This window comes from Nanorana parkeri, unplaced genomic scaffold, assembly GCF_000935625.1.
Source record: "Nanorana parkeri isolate BGI_ZX_2015 unplaced genomic scaffold, ASM93562v1 scaffold579, whole genome shotgun sequence".
Taxonomy (NCBI): Eukaryota; Metazoa; Chordata; class Amphibia; order Anura; family Dicroglossidae; genus Nanorana; species Nanorana parkeri.
In genome coordinates, this window is record NW_017306847.1 from 805358 (window position 1) to 833038 (window position 27681).

The window sequence follows — 27681 nt, forward strand, 5'->3', positions numbered from 1 at the left end:
AACCCGCGTTTCCGAAGGCTACTTGGCTGTATCCCAATGGAAACGCGCAACAAAACGGCCCAAAGTAGTATATGTACCTTTTCAGGCGTGGGCCATTTTGTAGCGCGTTAGGGACGGGCGGAAATATGCCAAGGTGGGAACGAGACCATTGAATACAATGGGATTTATATTTTTGAGCGTTTTGTAGAGCGTTCGTCGATCGTAGAACGCGCTACAAAACGTTCAGGTGTGAACGAGGGCTAAGACTCTTGTCCACACGCTTTGCTTTGGGAACACACATCAAGCGCAAGCCAGGAAAATCCAATTGACTTAAACGGAGTAGTGCACATGGAAGTTTAGAGGCTGCGTTTCACAAGCTTTGCATTGTGCTGTGTTTCTTTGGATACAGCACGTACTACAAAGGTGTGTTTGAGCAACAGGCAAACCTTGTGAAATGTTGCATTTTCCATTCAAACGCAGCCTCATGCATCATGCATCATGCATGCAGCATTTGACAAGGACACCCGTTGACATCAGCCCTTGTGTTGTCAAAAATTATCAACTATTCAAAGTTACTTTTTGCTGACATACTGTATATTTAAGTTTCCCTTCAAAACCACACAATATTACTGTGAGTAACCCCCAACTCCATCATGACCTAACCTTCTAGATCCACTATAGTAACATATAGAGCCAAATAAAGTAAGTCAACATTGAGGAAGATCACTACTCATATCTGTTGAACATGATAAATGGTAAATGATTTTCCATAAATAAACTCTAAAGGTGCCCATACACCTTACGATTATCGGTCGAAACTTTTTCGTCCGATGATCGAATAGTTGTACGATTTTCGTACGGCAGCCCCATCCTGCCCCGATGATCGCAAGATTAATTTAGCCGTAATTAACGAAAAGCACCTGGGCGAAATGCGGTAATTGATTTGCCGTATTTTCGTTAGCGCAAGCGCAGTGTAGATCGTACGACTTTTGGCGGACGGAAACACCAGCAACCTTACGACAATCGTACGATCTAGCAAAGTTTTCAAACATGCTTGACCGTCAAAAGTCGTACGATTGTACAGTAATGTCGGTCGGACACTGCAATGCACACATACGATTATCGGACGAAAAGTCGATCGCATACGAAAATCGTCCGATAATCGTAAGGTGTATGGGCACCTTTAGACACATAGAGGGGAATTTATGAAAACCGGAGCATACAAAATCTGGAGCAGCTGTGCACTGCAACCAATCAGCTTCAGAGTGATGTCAGTATTTCATTCAACTTCCTCTCAAAATGTATTTCTGTTGCCATTTCGATAACTGCAGTAATACTGAGACCGGAAACACTGAAGCGGCCATCAAGATGCCAAACAGTTTCACCCATATGTGGATGCTGACATGAAATGGGATATGCTACATACAGCCGATATTAAAGCAGACCTATACCTAAACTAACCCCCAGCACTATGTACCCTCAAAAAAATAACAATCCTATTCTGGGTTCCCACAGAAGTTCACTTATGTGACTACTGACGCATTGGTGACAAGAATCAGTTGAAGGGGAGGGCCAGACTTGATGCAAAGCATCTGCTTCCCCAGTTTTGCCTGTATACTGTATCATTATTTGATGCCCCTTTAGCTGGGATGTAGGGAATGGCTTCGCATCTGGTCATGCCAATACCGGCGCTCTACACTTTAATAGATTCGTCTGCCTGAGGTCCTGCGTTTCCTGGGGACCTCACGGCGTGCTGTGACAGCACTGGTCCGGCCACACATCTCCTTCTCACTGCATGCAGCAGAGACTGGCACAATCCTGGAGAACCCCACCCATTTCTGATCTGTACACTTCTTCAATGAATCAGAAAGTATTGAAACTGTCACAGTTCGATGTCTTTAGAACTGACCTGAATCATCTGCTTCCTTGTTGCAGCAGAGTCTTTGCAGTATTAGTCTGCTGTTTCACATGTGGGTACCATGTCTGGTTCTTGTTCATAACAGATGAGGCTGGGCTTGGTGCAAACCCAGTTTGCTTGAGTTTGCCCAAGCCCGCTCAAAACTCTGACCTCCACCCCCTCCTACTGACCCAAACAATTGTGGGGAGGTGCATTCCCTGCCCCACAGCTTTATGTCACAAAGGGGCAGGGCAACTGCCAAAACTGATTGGTTCAGTGTCAGCGTTTTCAGCAGGCTTGGGCAAACTTAGGTGAACTGGGTTCGCACCAAGCCCAGCCCAATTTCTACTGTTCATCTGTGAAATGGTTTTCTAAGGCTGGAGCCTCTAGCTCTAGCTTTCTAGCCGAACAATTAACCTAACCTATTAATTTCAAAACCTAAACACAGACCAGATGTGGGATTGTTTTAAAAACACAGTATAGAACTTTTTAAGCAGTTACAGCAGTTTTGTTTTTTTTATCCTATTGGGATAAAGGTTTTCACAAATGACTAACGTTGATTATTGTAAGCACCCCTGTCAGTGTTAAATGGTTTCTGTCAACCCTCTATCTGCCACTTTTGCAGCTTAGCCTGTTAAATGAAGCTAAAACAAAATTTACCGGCCAGCTCAGCAGGTAAAAATAAAGAAAAAAAGCCTAAAAAAAGAAAACTAATGCAACCACCACATGTAATGATTAGTAGGCTGTAATATATCACATTTTTGCTTTTGGGTTACATACGCTTTAAAGCTTCCCTCTCCCACACATTCCTATTGGTCAGTAAGGCGGGCTATCATAATGATGAACCAATAGCAATGAATGGAAGGGCATCTTCTGTCTCTGTAAAATAACAGTCATTTTAAAAACAGTATAAAATATATACAACAATGAGAAACTTACCAGATAAAAATATTTCTTCTTGGGACTGTTTTAGTCTTCTTCTCTCTCGTGCTGACAAAGGACGATGGTCCTAAAGAAATATAAATAGGAATCTACTCTTGACTATATATTGCATAATGTTTAATATTTAATACACACTGAAAGTCAAACAATGCCCATGCTGTTGCATGGATTTGTTCAGCTTTCAGCATGCAGTGCAGAGCTCACTGTGTTGTATTTATGGAGAAACAGTGCTGTCCCTCTAAGCTGCCCTCCTGAATTGGACTATAAAACACCCCCCTCTTCTCATCTCTATTACAAAGGTGCGGGGGTTTAGGTCACAGAGGATAGTTAGGAAAACTGAAAGAATTTTTTTATGATTTCAGCTTAGTGCAGTGAAAGTTACAGGCACATTAGATTTCGGACAGGATCAACAGGTATTTTTCCATGCTTGCTAAAAAGAAAACCAATGCAGCCACTACATCCAACAATTAGTAAGCTGCAATATATTACATTTTTGTTCTTAGGTTTAGACATACTTTAATGGGGAGTAGGGAAAAAAGTAAGAATCCATTCACACCAGGGAGGTTTTGGGAGTTTTTTAATTGCGTTTCAGTGCTGAAACACAATTAAAAACGCCCCAAAACCACGCTGATCAGCCAGTGCTTTGTAAAATAACAAGGTAAAAGAAGAGTGCATGGTTCAATGTCTGCAGGAAACAATGAAGAACTGTGGGAGTTCCTTGCAGGTTTGAGGCACATAGATTTGGTGATTTGCTCAAACAAGGTGACCCCCCCTCCAATGCTAAGAAGTAAAGGGAAGATTCTTAACTGATCTTTCCCAAATATTGCTGCACCGATAACTCCAAACACACAGACAAAATCATGGAGAAGAAAAAAAAAACACTATCTGCAGTGAAAAGCAGAACAAGAAATCCCACAACAGATGGCATGGTCCCCACAGAGTCCCGATTTGAATATCAGCTGAGCCATTCTGGAAATACTTGTAGAGAAAGAAAATATACAGTCAAAGCCTCCAGTGGAACTGTGGCAATAGACTTGGAACAACCTACATTCAGAAACTGAATGCAAGTGTACCTAAGAGAATTACGGATGTGTCTTTATTGCAAACAGTAGTCACACCAAAACAAAAATTAATTTATGTTTTTTTCTGCTTACTGCATTTTCTAGGAATCTTGATTAATAAAACCGTTATTGGCATCATCAATGCATTCCTGCTTGCACCTGTGAATGTGGCCAATCACGAGTCTCACAAATTCCTCTTTGAGACTAATGTTATTAACCACTTGCCATCCGCCCGTTGTAAAAAAAACGGACGGACGGCACTGCAGCATTGGTTTTTTTTCTGCGCGGGCGCGCACGGGCAGAAAAGACCCGACCAATGCAAACACCTGTTACCGGGTGTTTCACATATAGACGATCGGCGGCCATCCATATGTGCTCGTTTTTTCGACCGCCAGATCTCTGCTTCATTAACTTCTTTTGGGGTCCCCAGGTGACATTAGGGGTCCTAGAGACCCCTAATGTCTCCATAAAGAGGACCTGTCAGTGTGCCTTTGCTATTATACAGGGGGATTGTTATCCAGGCATGTTCGAAAACTTCAGTCGATTGTACGATTTTCACAAGGTTTGTGGCGTTTCCGTACATCAAAAGTCGTACGATTAACACTGCTCATGCGCAAACGAAAATACGTGCGGTCGATTACTGCAATTTGTCCAGGTGTTTTTTTAAACTACCGCTGAATGAACCTTGCGATAATCGGGGCAGGATGGGGCTGTCGTACGACTGTTCGATCAACGGACGAAAAGTTTTGTCCGATAATCGTAAGGTGTATGGCCACCTTGTAATCGCACAGGCAGTGATTACCTGCAGATGATCACATCTGGACACAGACTGATTGCATCCAGGTGTGATCGTCCACAGCCTGTGCAATTACATGCAAACAGGCTGTGGTTGGTGGTAGCGGTCATTGTATTGTACAGTGCCACCTGCCCGCAGCGAGGAATTTGTGAGACTCATGAGATTGGCCCCATTTACAAAAGTTCAAAACCTATGCAATATATACTGAGGGGAATTTATCAAAACTGGAGCAGACAGAATCTGAACCAGCTGCCCATGGCAAATCAATCAGCTTCACTCTTCAGTTTGCGCAGGTAAGATTTGAAAATGAGAGAGATAAGCTAATTGGCTGCAGTGCAAATCTGCTCCACATTTTGTCTGCTCCAGTTTTGATAAATAACCCCCACTGTATTTTTGGCAAGAAAAGGGTAACAGAATAGAAATGCTTACATGTGCCCTTTTGATTCATGTGAAAAAATATTTTTATTGAGAGCTGCAGTTTAAGTCTACAGCCAAACTCATATGACAAATACAAATTGGCACATACCTGAGAGAATACAGGACTTTGTTTTGAACTGTCAACAGGATCTGCATCAAGAACGTTTCTTACAATTTGAGGTTGTAAGGCAGGGAGAGAAGGCAAAGGTCTGGAACATGGCCCATTAGCCTAGGAGAAACAATTATTTATTAAATAGTAAAATTAAGTCACTGATTGGTCATTTAAGTACATTTACTGCCCCTGAAGTGCATAATAAAAACAGAATTGGTTACAAAAGCCTTATTATAAGATACACTCCCAGGTAAAACTAAAAATGTTATGAACATTAAAATGCATACAGGGAGCACAGCCTCCCGGTTTAAAGTCCCAGTGTTTCATCTAGATATAGCTGCAATATTTATCTGGGAACACTTTAGTTAAGCTGTTTTCAGTATACATGTTCCCATCATACCCACTGTGGGGACCAGTTGTCTCTCTGATACAGAACGCCAGATGTATGAATGTGTCAGCAGAACTATCTTCATCACAGCAATTAATCAGCTTTAGACCTCCACAAGCTGGGGTGTTTACCTGCCACTGGGCAGGTCTGTTAACTAATTTACTATTTTCTAGGGATGCACCGATACCAGTATTTTGGTACCGAGTACCGATATTTTTTTCCGGTACTCGCCGATACCAATTACCGAGCACCAGAAGTCCCATTCAGGAAGCCAGGTGGCGTGTAATGACTCGCCACCTGGCTTCCTGATTAGCCGGAAAGCCAGGCAGCATGTAAAGACTCACCACCCGGCTTCTCAATTAACAAGAAAGCCGACCTATGCTTCTCGTCACTATGTGACGAGAAAGCATGGAGTGGGCTTGCTGGCCAATCATGGAAGCCGGGGTGCAGTGTAATGACGCGGCGCCCTGCTTCCTGATTGGCCGGGAGGCCGACTCCATGCTCCCTCGTCAAGAGATGACGAGGGAGCATGAAGCCGGCTTCCCGGGCCAATCAGAATGCCAGGCGCTGCGTCATTACACGGCGCCCGGCTTCCTGATTGGCCAGGAAGTCGGCTTCATGCTCTCACATCACAGCGTGTAATGACGCGCTGCCCGGCTTCCTGATACAGGAAGTATCGGGTTAGGCATCGGAGCATTTGGGCGAGTACAAGTACTCGCCCAAATACTCGGTATCAGTACCTATATCGATACTAGTATTGGTATCGGTGCATCCCTACTATTTTCAATAAGGGAGCATGCAAAACAGAAGGGAATATACAATTTCTAGTGCCAGCCCTTCAAAAACAATAGTTAAACTCGATGGTTATCATTTCAAAATGCAATTATCTGCAAGAATATCTCCCAGAGAGATGTATTTGTGAACTTGACTACCAATTGTGTGTCCCCAGAACAAACCTTCTCAGAGTCTACTGGCATCCCCTCTTTGATACGGTGTCTCCTCTGTTTCGATAATGACGGCTCAGACTCAGAAGTGCGTGGATGAATTTCACTTGCTTCTTTGTGTCCATCCTAAAAATTGAAAAAGCTACAATAGATGCCTTTGCAACCAATAAGTCATTTAAACATGTTGTAGCACCCTGTAAACAGGAGTGCTGTGAAATGTAGGTATACTCAGACTGTAGTTAGTCTGAGATAGATCTGTAGTTATGTTCATCTAATTATGCAGAACAATCTATGGATGCTGCATCTGCCTGTTGCTGGGTGTGTTTCTGCCACAGAGCAGAGCAGCCAATAGGGATTGTTCTGAGCATTTGTGTCTCCTGGCAAATCACTGGAAGGTATAGGCAAGTGATGCATGCTGGGAGAGGATATAAATGCTCAGTGTGGCTGATGTAACAGTGGTAATCGTTGGATATGGACGTCACCAGCACTCCAGAAACGACAAAATAACAAAAGATTTTAGTGAATCTTCATTTTATTCACTCCAAAGGAATCAAGCGCTTTCGGGGCCGCACAGGGTCCCCTTCATCAGGCTTAAAGTGAAGGACATTTGATGTAACAGTGGGTCTCCCTCCCCCAGGCCTCCCTGGGGGGAGGCTGCTGCTGGCTGACTGAACTGGCTAGGGGGACTAGCCTTATACTGACACTGAGACCTGAATCCGGAGGCACAATGGTCAGCTACGGATAGTGGAGATGAATATGTACGAGGACTTCTAAAGTACTGCTTTGTATGGTGTTCTCTGCACAGATTGCCGTGTCTGGCTTAAAAGGTCCTAGTCTGTGATGGCAGCAGTTACTCTGTTCTATTTCTTAAAGTAGTCTACCTCATCCTGGATGTGCCTGACCCTCTCTCCCTGAAGTTCAGCAATAAAAGAAATTCAGCTTTTATCTACTGTCTGGACTTCACTTTGTTGGTCGGCACTGGAGGTGGTAAGCGCTATTGGGGCAGCCAGGTTACTAGAAATCCCTAGACAGGCTATGGAAGCCCTGATCATTCAGCGGCCCTTGCGGGGGTGAGCGCTACAATATAATATGATAATAATAGTTAAAAAAGAACTACACCCAAACCTTTTTTTGGCTTTAGTTCTCTTTTTGGTCACAGGAGTACATTTAGTAATATATGCTGACACTGCAGAGCTATGCAGCAGCCGGGAAAGAGTGACAACAGGCACGGCCTCTCTAGAGCCAGAGCCAGCAGTGCCCATCCCCTTGTCTCTCCCTGCAAAGAGCTGGAGGAACAGAAAGAGAAGAGGAGGGAATCCCTGCGGGGAGCTATGACTGACAGTTTGTGATCACTCAGTTTGAGTTATAGAGTTGGTATGTGAAAGCTGCAATGTTACACGCCAGTTCAAACTATTGGTAAGAGTAAATTTTACTCTCAATAGTTCTCCTTTAATCGGATATGAGAAAAAGAGACTACTTATTTAATTTCCGAGTACCAATAACCATATTAACTTCCTAGATAACAACACTTACAGGTTCTGTAACTGGAACAAATGGTTCAAGGAGCTTTTCTGTAGATTCCAAGGATTCCAAAACATCCTGTGCGGGAACAATGGCCTTTAAAAACAGATAAAGTACTTTCAATCATACATGCATACATAAATTGGTGTTATATAGGGATAAACTGCACTAGGAATCAAATAACAATCTAAAAGCAGCTGTGCTTGATAGGCGAGTACACCCAAAATAGGAAAGGAGAAAAATAGCACTGCGCTTCAACAAACTCAAAATATATTCCTAAAATGTGTGAAAAATGGACATTGAAATATGCGAGGATATATCTTCCAACTTTTATAATCCACACCACATCCATGAATGCATAAACAATTTGTGAATCAGTGCTCTCCACCGTGCTCAAAGATAAGATCTGGCCGCACTCACCGACTCCTATTGCTCACCATATTTCAGATGAACAATTACGCTTTGTTTATATATATAGAACCAAATCCTCTGCTTTGTTTTTTGATCAGACGATACATTGGGGTATACCGTGTTTCCCCAAAAATAAGACACTGTCTTATATTTTTTGGGGCTCAAAAAAAAACACACTAGGTCTTATTTTCGGGGGAGTTCTTATTTCTTTTTTAAAAGTACAACAATCCACACTTATTTATGTAGAAAAGTCTACATGTATTCGTGTACAAAAATATGGTGATCAGGGCAATCAGGGGTGCCGTACCTTTCCAAGAGCAACTTGGTAACCAATCGCAGGCCAGGATGAGCGAAGTGCACTTTCACTATTGATTCCTCACAGGCGGAGTGCATTTGGTATCACTCCGCCTGTGACCGGAGCCGGCGCTATATAGAGGAGGCATCGGCTTATGTGGCTCTGCTCCCTCTGGTGCCGCCTTGCTCCCTCTAGCGCTGGCTTCATTGGCACCACTGATTCTCTCCCCCCTCTCCCGCGGCTCTTCAAGTTCCCCCTTATGCCACCACTGGCCCTGGGAATGGTCACAACTAGGTCTTATTTTCGGGGTAGGTCTTATATTTTAGCAATTCCCAAAAATAGTACTAGGTCTTATTTTCGGGGTAGGTCTTATTTTCGGGGAAACAGGGTATCTAATATATACTGGTCTGTATCATTTGCTGAATGTTGGACAACAGGTCTGGTGCTCACTGAGGAAACGGTTGTCCACATGCTCCAGTACGGGGATCCCTTGGGACTGCAGCATGGCCAAGACAGGGGTAGAACATTGGTGAAACTGAAGGATAGACTGAAGGGAAGAGCAAAAAAAAAGCTGGGCACCATCAGCAAAGGGTGTCGCCGAGCAGGAAAATGGGAATGTGCAAATATGTTTCCTTGATATCCACCAAGGCCAAGAAATAGAGTAAAGGGAGGTGATGACAGAGCGGGTGGACTCCTTATGCAACTTTTAGGCCTCGGTCACACCAGATGCAGTGCGTTCCAGCCCGATTCTAGCCAGAACGCACTGCATCGCATTGCGGCCGCCTCACTTCTTTGTGGGGCAGGAGGGGGCGTGGTGGGCCATTGAAGTGAATGGCACTGTAGCGAAGCATATTATGCCAGCGGTCCGGTGCGATCAATAAAGTGCTTGCAGCATTTTCATTGCACCAGACTGCAGGCATAATGTGCCTTGCGTTCCCGTGCGGCCGATCGCATTGTGACCAGAGGGTGTGGCTACGGTGCCATTCACTTCAATGGCCTGCCACGTACCTCCTGTCCCACAAAAAAAGTGAGTTGGCCGCAATGCGAGGCAGTGCGTTCTGGCCATGTAAAGCAACAATCATCTCATGTCTATAGCAAGATTTATATTTCAGATCTAGGTTATACAATTATAAGAAACTAACCAAAAGATGGCATTGTGTACATATATTTAATAAAAACAGACAAAAGAAAGACTTACACCTGGGCACCTCCTTTACTGACCAGAGACACCAATCAAAGCCTCTTTCTCACAAAGTCTCTAAACCACAACTGTAGACAGGAAGTGGCCAGAAGGAAGCATACTGCATATCACCAATGTGAGCCTATTCTGGCTGCAGGTATGTCATTTGGTAGGTTACTTCTCATGTTTATGTATAAAGCAGCAAGAAAGAGGGGGTGGCATATGTCAAACTGATTTTAGTCCACTTTGAAAGTGCAGTGTGTAGAAGGTTTTTTCTATCAATATAACCAATCATCTGTATTAAACATTGAAATATACTAATGTTTTAAACACACTCCTAAGCAGACACAAAAAAGGGGTTAATCCTGCTGCTTCCATCTAAAAGGCAGAATGCCCAAATTATAAGTAAAAAAATTAATCTAAATGATAAATAATTCAATGCGGGAATGCACTTAAAACTATGCAAATGTGTTTCATGCATCTTGTTTTTTTTACAGTTTAAATTATTTGAAAATATGCAGCAAGCAGTATTAAAAAAAAAACACACCACATTAAAATCCATCAGTGAGAAGAACTGTGTCTGGAACCAATTCCCATGGACACTTAATTTATAGAATGAGGGCTGTTGGATTGAGAGATGCTTAAGAAAGTGTGAGCTTCATACTGGATCAGCCCTTAAAAAGCCATAAGGGCAACAAATAGCTATTGCTGCATTCTGTATACACATACTCGATTTCTGACATATACACACACACACACACACAAGGTTAAACATATGACAGCTTTAGGCTACCTGGGTTATCTTTTCATCACCTTTGGTGACTGGTTGCAAAAGTTTCATGGTATCCTCTTCATCTTCTAGGCTAATAGAAGAATTTTTATTTTCCATCTTGGAGCTTAATGTCGTTTGCGGCTTTGCTTGAATGTCTTGCCCTCGGGCTCCGTTCCGTGTCACTTTACATGCAACGTCCCTGGAGATGCATCCATTCTCAGGCTGGGGTATTAAATGTTCGTCATGTGGCAGTCTTTTGTCACCAGGTACAATATCAATAACCACCTTGCCAAGGGATGAAATGGATACCGCCATATTATTCCCTTGTTCAGCAGGTGGTGGGGATATGCTGGCTGCTTTTATCTTCACTGGACTCTTCACTTTATTCTGTATTTATTGAAAATAATGATGCATTTAAAGATGACAAAAATAAAACAGAAATGTATTTACCGAAGTATAATTGGTTTATTTCCAGAAGAGTTATTTAGACTTTCAACAATAATAAAAAAAAAAATATTTAAAATGTACTGGAGAAGTATCAAACACTGCATTTCAGTTAGAAAGGAAAAAATGGCAGATTAAAAACAGGAGTAATCAACATATTAAATGTGTTGACATTTTTATATAATTCAATTTTTTATACATATACTGTATATATGGGAATGCGATTGGTGTAAATTATTATCAGTGAATATTTTAAAACTGAATACCAGGCACTATTAAAAATACAATTTTCATGACATAACTGAATTTGTGTTCAAGCATGCTTCCTGTAATCCCCTGCACAGCAGGACTGGAGACTGGGAAATTAAGCCAAACAGGCTTTGCTGCAGTGAAGAGTGCTGTCAGTCTAATAGAGGAAAAAAGAAGACAGGAGGAAAAGCAGACTGATGACTCATCAGTGGGCTACTGCTCCTTAACTGTCCAATCAAGCCGGGATGTGTTCTGGACAAGTGGTGATCCAAGACCTGGCTATACTGTTTGGCCGGGTGCCTGGATCACAAGATATGTTGAACATGTAAAACATTTCACAAATATTTATTTCACATGTATTTTTAACTTCTTGTCTGGAGTTCAGATTTAAAAAACACTCGGAAATAAATATAGTTTGTAATTATATGTAAATGTGAGAAGCCATTTCCTTACTACAAATACAGGCTCTTCATATTGATTAGCAGTGCTTCTCTCATAGCACTCAAAAATGCGAGAGTCACATTAAAATAATTATTTTGCTATGCCACTGCCTGTTTCTCGAATCTTCACTCTCTTTCAAAGCACAAGCGCATCTGGGTTTGTGGAACAGCTGTGTCACCTGCTGCACACTGTAGTTCCAACCACTAATAGGTTTTGTAGTCATATCAGATGGCAGGTGGAACCACAGAGTATGGTGGGGGGACGCAGATATAAGATTTTAAGCCTCTTCCTTTGAGGGCACTTTAAAAATATTTGCAACATGGTTGCTTGAATTCACTATGTAATTAAATATTAGGGCTGCAACTAATCATTATCTTCATAATCAATTAGTTGGCGAATCATTTTTCTGATTAATCGGATACAAAAAATAAAATTAAATACTGTCCTTAATTTAAAATGAAATACAACATTGCAATGTTACAAACAAACCAAAAAAAGTGCTTGCGCATTTTTTTGCAATCGCACTGCACTGGAACGCACGGCATTGCGGCGCCGTGCGTTCCAGTGCCGGCGATCACACTGTGGGTGGGAGGCACGTTTGGGGTGCCATTGAAATGAATGCACCTCCCGCAGCAGAATTTGTCAGGCTGAAACCGAAAAATGACTTTCATGATTTTTTTTAAAATAATTTTATTGTAAGCACATGGTGGTTGAATAGCTTCAGCCAGGGAATGACAGCTGCCAGTGGCAAGATTCCACAGACAGTAGCTGAATGTAAATACAGCAGGTAATGGGCTGGTGCAATAGCCAGATTGCTATCGGTCATTTCAAATTACAATAGCCAATAGCAGGCTGACTATTGCACCCGCTCACTGCTTGCTGGGCCCTCCTCTCAGCGGGGAGGAGAGAGCTAGGGGATCCAACCAACTAATTGATAATGAAGAATAGTTGACAACTATTCTCATAAATTGACTATTATTGATCGATTAGTTGGTTGCCGCCCTATAAAATAAATATTATTAATATATCATGCACCCACAACACATGAGTACTAAAAAGAGCACAGAAGATGCTGTGGTTTTTAAACCGTCTCTCTGAATGAAACTTCCAACTAGGGCCCTTTAACCTCCTTGGCGGTATTCCCAAGTGTGGCTCGGGGTTAATTTTCATTACCAAAAGTGGTAACCCCGAGCCACACTCTTTTTGATGAAAGCAGATAAGGCTAGCCTGAGAAACGTGAAAAGGAATCTAAATCTAAAATGTGAAGCTTGAAAATGTGGATATAAAATAGTATGTAATATCTAGAGATAAGTAACTACAAATATTTTTAAATGTGTTTTTTAGTCCTCACCATAGAAATATGTAAGAAAAAAATATATAAAAGCCTTTAAAGTGGACCTTTACCCCCTTTCATTAAAAATCACCTCACAATGCAGCTCTGCATACTGATATGAAACCACCTTACATTTTTTAATTAAACAAACATATTTTTATTTACTTACAGCTATTGTTTTTTTTCACTTCCTGGTCCTCTTTGGCACAAATTATGTAATTGTGCCTAAAGCGTTGCATCCTGGGAAGGTTATATCAGCAGGGCATTGCTGGGAAATCTCATCTGTAATATCCTGAGATCTCAGGGAAAGGCAAATGTCACATGTCTTAGTCACACGTGCCAGAGTTCCAGGAAGTAAAGGGAGATGTATTAATCTGCCCTTAGTAAACATGACCACTGGAAGAATGGGGAGGAAAAGAAAAACAAGGTATGCTGGCAATTATCTATAAGTATCTGTTTGTACATTGCCATTACTAAACATTTCTAAGGATGTATTTATTGTAATTTCAAAAATAAGGGTAAAGTTCCTCTTTAAATTACGACAAGGATGTGCTTCTCGCCTACATTTTAAAAAGATACATTTAGACATTTCATGTAGCAAAAATTATATTACCACTTTGTGTTCTTTTGCATGGTCCAGAACTGCTTTGTGTTGTACCTGCTGTTCAGCATTTTTGGAGACATTGGCGGAGTCCACCACCTTCTTTTTCCGCCTACCCTGTTTTCTTTAATAATGGTTAAAAAAAAAACAAAAAAAAAAAACACCCCAAACATTATTATTATTTATCTAAGGAAAACATATGTCTACCTGACATGCATCCTTGCAACAAATATATGTTAGATAAAACTGTACAGCTGAAGCTGGACTCCAGGCAGAACGCTAAGGGCTTGTTCACACCAAGCGTGTTCCAGGAGCAGTGCAGAGCAGTTACAGACCGGATCAAAACTGCGTCCAATGTATTCCAATGGTATTTTGGGCTCTAGTTCACACCGCAGCGTTCAGTTCCAGAGCATATATATAAAAAAAAACTGCAGCAAGCCCTATTTTACCTGCTCTGGAACGCATGCAAACGCATCAAAAACGCATGCAAACGCCCTGGAACGCACTGAAAGCTCATTGAAACTAAAAAAACGCCTGGAACGCATCAAAAACACAGCAAAAAACACGGTATACCACACTGCACTGTGTGGTGCAGAAACTCATGCAGATCTGTTCTGCATTGGTGTGAACAAGCCCTTAATACGTAGATTAAATACATATATTGGAGGCTGCTTTACCTGCCAAAGGATTTGGATTTCTGTCCATTCATTCCTAAGATTTACACAGCCTTGCCACTCAGCTCAGCAAGCCTAAAGACCTGTCTTTTCTCTTCTGCAGTTAAGGAATACAACTAGGTTCTGTTTCTGTCCCCAGCTTGAAAATGCACAGTAAAAGGCAAGAAGTCCAAGCTCTGCAGTACAGAGGATTGCAAGAGACTGATACCAAGTCAAATTCAGGTGCAGGCAATACTAGGATTAAAAAAATACGCTTCATTTTTTTTAATGAACACACACACATTAAATTAGTGTTTTATTATATCTGCCTGGAGTTCAGCTTCAAGCTATACTTATACTTATATTAAGAAATATAGTAAGCTGTAATGCCTAAAAAAAATGTTAGAAAAAGGAACCCTTTGTGTGCAAAAGCACTATTACAATTAATGAAGTGTCTATCAGGGATACACATGTGGAAACATAAAAAAAAAAAAAAGAAGAAGAGGCCCATCTGAGGTTACTTACAGGTCTATTCACAAAAGGGTGAAGAGTTTGGAGAAGGCAGGAGAAGTGAACAATCTAGGCCAACATAGCTGATTTGGAAAAATTCTCCAATTCAGCTCACTTTCCAGTTCAGCTATGTTGTCCTAGATTGTTCACTTCTCCTGCCTTCTCCAAACTCTTCACCCTTTTGTGAATAGACACCTTAGTTTGTTCAGAGTAAACAATGCTGTTTTTACGATTATATAAAAGTAATTAACAAATAAACATCCAATACAAGGTGCACCAATGACATTGGAGTCACAGAGAAGGCAAATCAGAAGCTTTTTTTAAGATTCTCTCTATCTGCAAGCCTGTACCTCTTGTTTGAGCAGAGGAGGGAACAAGTCATTCTTTTGCATAATTTTTTCAGTAACTTGTAGCTTTAGCTTCTTCCTGCTGAAATCTGTAGATTGCCATTCTCTTGCACTATGCCCATGCTGAGGTTACATTCACCACTACCTTGAGAGCTTGCACCCAACACTGCGCACGACTGGCAGGTGTCAAACCCGGCTGGCACTGACCGTTTAAGTCCCCACCCCTGAAGAAGCAGACAATGACTGTTCTGGAGAAGTGGACTCAAATTTCCAGAAATGAGGACAGTCCTGAAGCAGGATTTCTCTTACAACAGGGGAGAGGAATCCCATAGACCCCTACAGGCTGAAGGTGCATATCTGGGACCACTAGATCCAAAAGGGACTGCCTGCAAAAGTCCTGACTCCTGATACAAAAAGGAAGACCAAATGTAAACGAGAGAAGGAGAGGCACTGTAAAGAGGCCAAGCCCCCAGGTGCCCCCTAGCCCCTAAATGGGAAGGAGGGGGTAGCTCTGTGACCATGAAGGAAGAATCCAGTAACCCAAAGCAGAGCAGATCCAAGCTGGTCAACCTCAGTCATTGGTGACCGATAGTTTTCAACACTGGAAACTTGAGCTCTTCAAGAGAATTCTGGTTATCAGAATCCATATTAAATGGGGATCATGTGGCTATCTAGAGGAGTTTTGTAACCACTTGTAGACCTTGGCCATAAGTATATCAATAAAAATATAATCTCAGTACATTGTTCACTTTAAATTAGCTTTATTGATTTGTTTTTTTTTCATTTTACTATTTCACTGACGCATGAATATAGGGGGTCCATTTATCAGACTCCATCGGTCTTTCGCTCAAACAGTTTGTCAAACATTCGATAATATATACATATATATATATATATATAGCCAAATGTATCTAAAATTACATTCTCTGACATTAAACACAGCACCATAGAGAGCTATAGCCTGCAGAGTAAAAAAAATAAATGGTAATGCTATTAATTTTTGTGAACCATTGAGCCCAAAATAAAGCCCTTTATTGGCCCAAAAAGTTCACATTTAATGACATTATTATTGACAAGTCAATAGATCCATAGATTATGTACAATTAACAAAAGGGGTAGCAGTTTAGGAAAGGTTCAGGAAAAATTACCGTACTTATTGAAAACATTTATGTCACAGCAAAATTACTTACAGCTTTGAATTTTGTAGGAAAAGGGCAATGTGTTCTTTAATGTAGGGTTTCCTTAGTATTTGCTTCACTGTTGGCCTTTTTTCAGGCTGTCGGCTTAGCATTGTTCCAATAAGATCTCCCAGGTCACTACTGTAATCTTTAGGCATAGGAGGCAGCTGGGAGGAAAGGGGATCATTAAGTTTGTAACCATGTTAAAAAGTTAATGCACAAGAAATGTTGATCTAAAAAAGAAAGAGACACTGAAAGTTCAGCATTCCAGGTAGGGAGGGTAAAGTTTTCCAATGGTGTTATTTTAAAAGAGTGCTGAAATGGATGCAAGGGCTTGTTCACACTAATTGCGGTGCATTCCAGAGCGGTAGCTGCTGGAACGCACCGCAATCGCTCACAAAACTACTCCCTGCGTTTTGGGGGCGTGGCAGTGCATTGAAGTCAATTACAAACTTCCACACCCCCCCACCCGCAGTGTGATCGGACGAGTGGCAAAACATTGCATGCGTTACGTTCCACTGCAAACGCAAAAAATAGAGCAGGCAGCATTTTTCGCGTTTGCAGTGGAACAAAACGCAGGCAATGTTTTGCCACGCGTCCTATCGTGGTGCAGGCAGGGGGACGGGGCAGTGGTGCCATTGACTTCAATGCACCGCCATGCCCCCTCCTGCCCCAGAACGCAGGGGGAAATTTGTGAGCGATTGCCGTGCGTTACAGTAGCTACTGAGATGACATACATAAAAGACATTCTCTTCACACTGTGTTCGCCATTCCAGGGAGTCTCACAATTATGGCTCTTCAACTTCTCAGAGGCAATCGAGGTCCAGGCAGTATTAGTACCACCCTCGCTTCTGTTTTTGCCATCATTTCCCTCCTCATCCTTGTCATGGTGTTTGCTGGATATGTAGAGTTACAATCTAACTGGGAAAGATGTTATGACAGCTGTGCCTAAAAGAGCTCTCACAATCATAATCAAGCATTCTTGAATCCTTCAATTGTTTTCATGCTTCTTCCTAGCACCAGTCAATGAGTGAAACTCGGGAGTTCATTGAAAAACAGTGGCAAGCATTAGATAAGAAGTCAAATCTTGAAAACAGAATCTAAATGTTTTCCCCTTTATGTCGGGACATTCCTTCTCACAGGATTGCCCTCATTGTGTGGTCACCTTGCAGCAGAGGGCAGCACATCACAACACTCTGCACATGGAAAATTCTATTTCTATTCTATTCTATTTCTTTCAAATGAAACCTCCCATGTTGAAAGAATCAGATGATAGAAATCTGACTGTTCATTTGGACAGGAAGGCAGGCCAGAATTAGCCTCCAAATTTTACAGCAACACACGCAATACAGGGGTCTTAAAGTTTCTGCCTGAGATTCATACAGTTTAGCAGCTGTCACCAGATACCTGGGGGCTTGGATCCATGGTACGAACACCTACATGGACTCTAATCTGGACCAAAATACCATCTCTGACCGCAAACATTTATCTATGCTACATATGCAAAAACAATGTATACCCTCGGAGGTTGCCTCCAATCCCATTCCTTACTGCTGCTGGACTCTTTGCCATAAGATTTGAACAGATATCATTTGAACACTCATTCTTTATACTTTTTCCCTTTTTAGGGGAATCCTTTCTCCAGGCCTCCAGAAATCAGTTTTTTAAGAAATGGTTGTTATGCGCGCTCTATCCACAGTGAACTCTCTCACACAGTTTTCTACACGCAAACTGCTTAACATTGAGGTTGGTTCATGAGAACTTTACTTTTTTGAACGCAGAGCTCTTCACCTTTTGCAGATGAGCATGAGATGTAACACATTATCAAAAAATCTTGTCTATTGATTGGGGCAATAGCGACAAGAATACCATCCACTGTGAAGCATGGTGGTGGCTCACTGATGTTTAGGGGCGAGCTCTAAAGGCACAGGGAATCTTGTGAAAATTGATGGCAAGATGAATGCAGCAAGTTATCAGAAAATACTGGCAGACCATTTGCATTCTTCTGCATTAAAGCTGCGCATGGGACGCTCTTGGACTTTCCAGCATGACAATGACCCTAAGCACAAGGCCAAGTTGACCCTCCAGTGGTTACAGCAGAAAAAGGTGACGGTTCTGGAGTGGCCATTACAGTCTCCTGACTGTATTATCATCGAGACACTCTGGGGAGATCTCAAATGTGCGATTCATGCAAGACGATCAAAGACTTTGCGTGACCTAGACACATTTTGCCAAGACGAATGGGCAGCTATACCACCTGCAAGAATTCAGAGTCTCAAAGACAGCTATTACAAAAGATTGCACACTGTCATTGATGCTAAAGGGAGCAATACACAGTATTAACAACAGACTTTTGAACAGGGGTCATTTCATTTTTTTTATTTGTTTTGTTTTATGATTGTGCCATCCTGTTATGACCTACAGTTGAATATGAATCCCATAAGAAATAAAAGAAATGTGTTTTGGTTGCTCACTCATGTTTTCTTTAAACTATATTACCAATTTCCCAAGGGAATGCAAACTTTTCAACACAACTGTAACTTGGTGACTTATCTCCCCTTGCCTTTGTCAAGGGTGATCTTTGGCATTTTAGACTTACATGGAGCTGAAATCACTGCAGGCTGCAGGAAACTGTTGTCAATTATATCATTGGTGGAGAACAAAAACAATATTGAACCATTGGATACATCCTGAACAACCCTTCCTGAATAAGCTGATGGCCATATTTAAAATGGACTGGATTGAGAAAACACTTGGCAAATAAACACAAACTCAGATTTTTTTGGAAGCCTGGGAGTCATTTACTTACACTCTGCCAACTTTTACCAAACAAAAGCTTATGCAAAGCTTTACTTTAACTTCCTCATACACTTTTAGAAAACCCTCCAATTCAGCTCTAATGTTTCTAGAACATTTTCCTCCGTGCCCCCACCCGATTTTGTTTTGTTCTAGATCCTGAACTCTTGGCCGGCTGTTGTTAAATATCTTTTTTTTCCCCCCAAAGTAGTTAAAAAAAGAAAATCTTGAAAAAAATATTCTTAACCCTTGCAGAGGGGCTACCCCGGACTGGAAGGGTTAAGTATTCATATAAAAAGTTCTATTCACCTGATCCTCGCAGCTGGCTGTCCCTGCAGCCTCGCTTCCCTTCTGCACCAGCCATTAAAGTTCCTGAGATTCATCACATCTTATACAGTGAATAGGACGCTAGAACGTTGAGGGGAATTCCATCGTTGGAGTGGAGGAGCAGAAAGGCTACAGGGCCTGCTGTAGCAGACATCTGGCTCTGAGGTTAAGGTTAGTATTTCTTTGTTGTTTCCATCTCTAGATGAAAACAAGCACTTAACCCTTGCAGTGTGGGGGTAGCCCCACTGCAAGAGTTAAGGATAAAAAAAAAAAAAAGCATAAAACACCATCACAGGGCAAATGTCACAAAATGCGTCCACATATCTCAGCCAAAGAAACTGATTTCTGGCTAATAAGTTATCTCTTAGTCATACTGTTTGCAAATATATAGTGACATAGTATCAGCCATTGAAAACAGCATTATTTTAATTAAAGCTATTGAGTAATTACCTTCCCTTCGATGATACGATACACTAAAGAGTTCATATCTTTAGCATTGAAGGCATGTTTCAGAGTTGCCATCTCATACACACAACATCCCAGGGCCCAGACATCAGACTGCAAAATAACAAAGGTATACTGGTTACCAAGATCATAGGTTATAATAGTGAGCAATGATATGTCGCCTTATCCAAGCTTAAGTGTAACAACAATCATGCCAGGAAACACGAAAGGGATGCCACAACCATACTGTAGAAGCTATTTATCTAAACCCCAAAGAATTTAAATAGATCTATACTTAGATGTTAACTTAAAGCTGTAAACAGTCTTGCTGGAATGGATAAATATGCATTGACCGAAAGGCTTAAATACTTACCTTTCCTGAAACAAATATGCTCCATGTTTGCTCTAGTGCTGTTGACAATCAAAATTATTCAACCACCATTAAAAATTCAAGTTTATTGGCAAAATGTACAGTCTTTCAGCTGTTTGCAATGAACAAATCAAACGAAAGCAACTGAAATAAAGTTTTGCAACTTTTAATGACTTCTGCACTCTTGGGGTAAGTGTTTTCGGTGGCGGTCTCAGTATACCGTGAGCACTAGCTCACGATATACTGAGCTTTGGGTCACGGGAGGATGCAAGTTTATGTCCTCACGTGACCCTTAGGAGAACTATGGGGAAAAACACTTACCCCATAGTTCTCCATTAAGTTAACATTTGAGTATAGGTCCACTTTAAAATGAATCTGTGTTTGCCCATGCTGGCCCTCTAGCTGCGTATACTTGCCCGGTTACCCTGCTGTGTCAGCTCTGGTTGCAGAGGGCTAAGAGCTCTCTCCCTGCCCCTGAGCAATAGCACTATTGCCAGGTAAATGGTTACACAGGTATCCAGTACTGTGCCATGGGAGGAAAGGGGATCGATTTGCCTGTTCTCAATACCCACATGTATTGGGTAATTGTTTTCTCTCTGGGTAGTGGAACAAAGTGGGTGTGGGGGTATGGGGAGTGAAGGGTAAGTATAAGCAGCAGGGGTGCACAGGAAAGGCACGTGCTCACTTTAACTATCAATAAATGCTTTTTTTTTCTTTTTAGGAAATTAAGAGGTAAACTTCTGCATTTCTACTCAATCCCAAACTTCTAAACCAATGTGTCCAGCTATGGTATAGTATGGTATAGTAAAATAACAATTTAGTCAACATTACCTTATAGTTGTATGGTTTATTAGAGAAAAGCTCTGGGCTCATGTAGTAGGGAGTCCCAATAAGAGTGCTGGCCATATCATACTGGCTCTCCAGGACCCTGGCAATTCCCAGATCTCCCACTTTGATGATATTGGATTTGGTCAAGAAGACATTCTGAGTTTTCAGATCACGGTGCATAATGTGCAAATCATGTAAATACTGCAAACAAAAGTGACATCATTATGAAGCAAGTTAAGAGTATTACTAGCAAAATGAGAGTTAAAATATATGTCCTGCCAAAACTGCTTTTTATTGTTTAGTTTTGGATAAAAAGTGGGGAAGGGTTAGAACCCATGTCATGTTTTTACTGCTATCCAGTGCTATGGTAGAGGGATTTACCTTAATTTCCTGCCCCAATGACAACCTTTTACCAGACAGGAACTGAAGTGAGTGAACCCTCCAACAGCAAAATCAGACATATGCTCTACTCCCTTCTAACTAAAAACATGAGTTGATTACCTGATAACTCTGTTTCCAGGAATCTTCCAGGACAATTTTGGCTTGACATACAATTTAACCCCTTCATGACCTAGGCCTTTCCCCCCCCCCATTTCTTGTGTACATGTTATAATCCACATTACTTAAAACCCCCAAACATTATATATTGTCTGAAAGCCAAGACCCTATAGAATAAAATGGTGGCATTTTTATGTTGCACGATATTAGCGCAACTCCTTACTAAACCCCCAAAGTTAAAGATAAAATGCACTTAAAAGCCCCAAAACACAATACAATACTGATTTATTTTTATAAAACATAAAAGATGAGGTTACAATGAGTAAATGGATAACCAACATGCCCAGGTTAAAATTGTGTGCGTCCGTGAAACTGCAACAAAATTCAGCACCCTAAAAAAAGTCCATAGATGACGCTTTAAAAGCCCCCACAGGTCATCAGAGAGATACGCGTAAATATTGGCCCTAGAATTATTGCCCTCACTCCGGCGTGTGCGGCGATATGTGTAGCACGGTCGTTGTTTCATACGTAGGTGCACCAGAAGCGTGTTTATGTGAAGACGCAAGTGCTCGTGGGGGAATTTAAGAAAAAATTTTTTGTATTTTTCTTTTTTTTAAACTTTACTTTAATTGCTATGACGTAGGGGGGATTATAAGCCCCCATGTGATGGCATATTGGCAGTGACAGGTCCTCTTTAAGGTGATACTGGGGGTAACACACACAGGGACAAATTAGAAAGGAGCCAATTAACGTTCCAGCATGTCTTTAGAATGTAGAAACCGGGTGTCTTGACCGCGATTCAAACCAGGACCCCCCCGTTCTGCATCGCAGAAGTACTAACTACTATGCCACTGTGCTGCCCATATCTTCGTTTTTTTTTATAAATTCTTTATTTATTTAACGAGTTTTCAGACAGTAAAAAACATATATAGCAAGCAAGGGAAACAACTCCCATCGTAAAAGCAGTGGACGCAGCCACCAAACAATGACATTACAAAATAGTACGGTAGACAGTACACACTTTCAACCCTAAGGCATATGAATCCTGGATAAAGCCCTCTCGGACAACCACTCAACCTGTATGTGGATGAGATCGTAGATCTCTGGAAGGGTCGCGCTTTGCTATAACGGGCCTAAAGTATCTGAGGAGACCGCCCCGGCGACGCCCCATATCTTCGTTATTTTAGCTCCTTAATCAAAAAACGAGCACTTAACCCTTGCAGTGCAGGGGAGGCAAGCAAGATTTAATTTGCTTGGAGTTCTTCTTTTACTCTTAGAAGTAATAAATACCAGCAAATATTACACATTATTGAGCAGCATCTTCTTAACATAAAAACATAGCAAAGTATAGTACCATGCAGCAAAAGTCATCATTCATTGTTGTGACTGCTGTAAACCTGACAGCTGAAATTGAATTAGTGAATTACTTAATTTCATACATCATCACTGCTCTTGTACTGGTTATGACAAAGTGAAACACTGTGTTATTTTGAAATAAGTTTGACACAATTAGTATATCTAGTGATCATTCTCCAGGCAGTAAATAAAATAACAATGATTTACAATATTTTTTAAGGTAAATATTAATAAACAAAAAGTGCTTTGACAACCAGAAAACATCTTACCTGTAATGCCATAGCAATCTGAACGAACCACTCTACCACTTGGCCCTCTGGAAGAAGTTTGCCTTTTTGATGTTTGAGATTATTGTATAAGTCTCCTCCTTCACAGTAGCCCATGACAATGTACAGCAATCCATCTCCACCCTCCCAGGATTCCTTATAGGCCACAATGTTTGGATGTTTCAGCTTAGAAAGAAGCTGAGCCTCTTGCTCTGCCGCCTTCTGCTCCCTACGAGGGGCATTGCGAAGATGTAGCTTTTTAATGACATACTGTGAAAAGAAAAAGAACAAAAAAAGTATGAAATCAATGCGATCTATGAGTGAAAATTATTATTTTTTGCTATTATTATTTACGTTATTTTGTGTTTTGCCGCAGAACGGTCACACGTGGGCTCTATTGATCAAGAACCGATCACAAACCGCTGATAACTCAGATAAGATCTCCCTGCAGAGAGCAGTAACTGTCAGTCACTGGCCCCCGCAGGGTTCCCTCCTTCCCTCTCCGTTCCTCTAGCGCTGAGTGGATTGACAGACAGGGGAGGGAGTGGGCACAGATGCTAATCAGGCAGGGGGGTGGATCACGATTGTCGAGACCTTTCCGGCCGCAGTGCGGCTCTGCGCTGCCAGCATATAGCGGACAATAGTTCTATCAGTTCTAAAGAGAACTGTGGCCAAAAAAGGTTTGGCCATTGTTTTCTTTTAAGTAAGAGAATGAGGGCTCAGGAACCCTCAACAAATGTTTGGCGCAAGATGAGCACTGGAGAGTAGGTATGGTTCTGCCTACACTGAGCCCCTAGAAAGATGGGTAGAATAGACAAAAGGGACAGATAAGCCTCTGAAATCTGAAGGCACTTTTGGTTTATCAACTTGGAAAACTTTTCTCCATGACTATGGCCCCCTACTGTGCCGAGATACTGTGTAAAACAAAGCAAGGAAAGTCCTCTGTCTGCCAATTTCTGGGCACAGAGTTCAGTGTACCTTTCCCTTTGGAACAAATAAACATGAGTCTAGGTCTGCTGGGCAGGTACCTAGACTTATGTTTATTTGTTCCAAAGGGAATGGAACTCTGAACTCTGTGCCCAGAAATTGGCAGATATCAATTTGTGGATTGCAAAATGTAAAATCAACCATATCTTGGCCTGATCTCAAATGGCGCAGTGGTACAGAATTATTGCTGCATGTTTCACTCAGGACACTTCAGAATATTTATTTTAATATACATTTTTAGAGCACCAAAAAAACTAAAAATAAGCATACATTTACCATAAATTCACCATGGGAAAACAATAAACAATACCCTATGCAATGAAACTGATACTCTTTTTTTGCCTTATGAGTACAGTGTACTATTAATAATGCAGCATGAGTAAGCCAATATTAACATGCAATTTATGCCTGGCTACTATCCAAAGTGTATGTATAGCCAAAACTATGATTACTTTTGGATAGAGCGGGGAAGGGTTAAACCCTCACCAGGTTATTTTTCACTGTTTGTGTAGCGCTGGGAAAATGCCACTTCTTGCCACAGAGACACAATAGGAAGTTAGAGAAAATCTCCCAAAGTTAGGGGAATTCCCCTCTTAGATAGCTGTCACTTGAAATCACTCTATTAGAACATCTCCCCTTACCGCTTGTTTTGAGGACAACTCAAAAATTTTGGATTTCCCCTCACTTTCTGTTTTGGTGACAGTTTTCACCAGTACAATTTCGCCATAGGTGTGAATCTCACCTATGGGGAAACAGACAGCAATTAAATGTGGGTCTAACCCTTCCCCACGCCATCCAAAACAAAAAAGAAAAGGTTATGCCTAGAGATACACTTTAATATTGAACAGTACATACGTGTTGCGAATACTTTTAAAAGCAGACACCCTTATAGATCCTATCCACAGTATACCCTGACACATATAGGCAGGAAATATATGGCTCAGTAGTAATGCAACAAGAGCCACTTGCATCAGTGTATAGTTAATATCTAAGTAATAAATAGCATTTGCGAGCATCTGATGCCCGTTTTAATTCCACTTCCTACAAAGAAAAGACAAAGCTCTTCACCATAAAGATACAACATCAAAAAGTCAGAATAGGATCCTGTTAAAATGTAAAGTCCAATCATCAGGAAGCAGAATCCTGACAATAATGCAGATAGTAGGCATTGACTCTAAAATACTACCAGACAACAAACATACATATACTAGAATTTACTCAGCTGTTATGACCAATACCGGTACCTAATGCTTTATATTTAATTTCCTTTGTATCTGTTACTTAAAGGAGAACTATGGGGTCAGGGCTTTTCCCCATAGTTCTCCTAAGGGTAATGGGAGGGCACAAACTAGCGTCCTCCCGTCACCCAAAGCTCAGTATACCGCGAGCTACAGCTCGCGGTATACTGAGACGCCGCAGCCGGGACGGATCCTGACATTACTGTCTGGATCCACCCAGCTGTGTGAGTGACAGCTGGCTCTGCCTATCTAGAGGCAGAGCCAGTTGTACCCGCCCCCTCCCCCATCCTTTCCGCCAGTCAGCGCTGGAGGATCGGAGCGGGGGAATCCCTGCAGGGAGCCATGAGTGACAGTCATGGCTCTCTGCAGGGATAGATCGAGAAGTGAGCGAGCGACAGTAGGTGTTCGCTCACTTCCCGATCTATTGAGCCGACCTGTGACAGTATAATTGTCACAGGTCGGCTAGAACTATGAGGCTGAGTGATTTTCACTCATCTCATAGTTCTCCTTTAACTCTTTACTTGTTCTCTGTATAATTTGTGACTCCTGTAATGTCATCATGACAACGTTTGCTAATTGGTATCTACAGTTTTTGTATCTTATGTGGGTTCTTTATTGCAGTTATTCTGCAGTTTTGGGTGTTCTGCTCGATCTGTGTATGTTCCAGCAACTCCCATTACACTTACTATAATTTAAAATACATTAAAAAGCCATCTGCGATAGCAAAATTAATTCAGGAGTTAAAAGAGAACTATGGGGATAACTTTTTATCTCATAGTTCTCTTAAAGGTCTTGGGAGGACATATACTAACGTCCTCCTGTGACCCAAAGCTCAGTATATATAGCGAGCTATATACTAAGAGCGCCGCAGCCAGGACAGATCCACACAATACTGTCAAGATCCACCCAGCTGGATGATTGAGGAACAAAAGTAGCCACCCTCCAGAAGGAAGGACAGTGTCAGCATGAATTCAGAGATGATTTGAGGATCTACAGTTGGGTGATACACAAATAAGCTACATTTTGTTAACAGGGTACTTGAATGCAGTTTTAACTCCTGAATTTAGTGTCACTTTAACAAATTTAACCCTTCCAGCGGGGCTACCCGCACACTGCAAGGGTTAACTGCTCATTTTGGTCTAAGGGCAGGATTTAGGAAGGTATACTTACCTAACTGTCATTCCACTCTTTTACTGTTGCTATTGGTAACTGATGAGAAACTATGCATCCCACTGCAAGTATATCCCTAACCATTTCCACTGCATATTTTCGGTACATACAGTATGACAGTCATGTAATATTTTCTTTTTTTTTCCAAGGACAAACCCAAAAATAGTTTGTTAAAATGTCCCCAATTGCTGTTTGTCTCCAATGAGGGGAGATTCTCCTCAATTCCTGTATGATCACCGGGACAAGAAGTCAGGAACACAAACGGCGATATAAACCTCCCCACACCCCACAAATGTTTTGGCTGGACTTCCACATTAATATTTATTAATCTGTAACAAAAATGTATAAATCTAATTTACTAGCTGTAGTACACAGGTCATGATGGAGAATGCAGCACTCCAACCTATTACTGCACATAACGATGTTTAGGATAATGGGGGAATTCAATAAAGCATGTACTATACTTTTCTGGTAGCATTTTTTGGTTTTATTACCACCTGTTTAAGAACCTGTCTCCCTGGCTGCGACAGATTTAAAAAGAATTACTGCCAGTTCACAGATTAGGAAACTGGTGGTAATTAAGACCAACTCTGATGTACAGAGAGACTGCATTGCTCAAAGCAGGGCCTGTATGGGCTGTCATAAATGTGACAGGTGTGACAGCTGGCCATTCAGGGTTCATTGGTGGATAGGACACTGAGCCGGGAGACACACCAGCCCACAGCTGAATGTAAACAAAGGGGTCATGGATGCCGACAGACATGCTGCTCGTATTTAGGTAATAATCTCAACCACCATTCCCACCCCCGTTTACATTCAAAAACACAAACTGATGTGATCATCACTTTTTTATGCATGTTTGGATAGACTGGAGGAGGGTTAGAACTCCTGTCAGGATTTTATTACTCTCCGTGTCCCTGCCCCAGGTAT

The 27681-nt window shown here is 41.6% G+C and overlaps 1 protein-coding gene across 1 annotated transcript in view; it reads right to left on the minus strand.

Moving 5' to 3' along the window:
- Positions 1 to 27681, minus strand: part of NEK4 (NIMA related kinase 4) — a 42009-nt gene that overhangs the window by 12654 nt on the left and 1674 nt on the right. The window contains exons 2-11 of the mRNA XM_018562476.1: positions 23360 to 23626; positions 21240 to 21437; positions 20045 to 20152; positions 16484 to 16638; positions 13796 to 13907; positions 10737 to 11102; positions 8070 to 8153; positions 6549 to 6662; positions 5202 to 5321; positions 2816 to 2885 (exon numbers count right to left, since the gene is read on the minus strand). Coding sequence (XP_018417978.1) covers positions 2816 to 2885; positions 5202 to 5321; positions 6549 to 6662; positions 8070 to 8153; positions 10737 to 11102; positions 13796 to 13907; positions 16484 to 16638; positions 20045 to 20152; positions 21240 to 21437; positions 23360 to 23626 — 1594 coding nt within the window. The remainder of the gene's footprint in view (positions 1 to 2815; positions 2886 to 5201; positions 5322 to 6548; positions 6663 to 8069; positions 8154 to 10736; positions 11103 to 13795; positions 13908 to 16483; positions 16639 to 20044; positions 20153 to 21239; positions 21438 to 23359; positions 23627 to 27681) is intronic.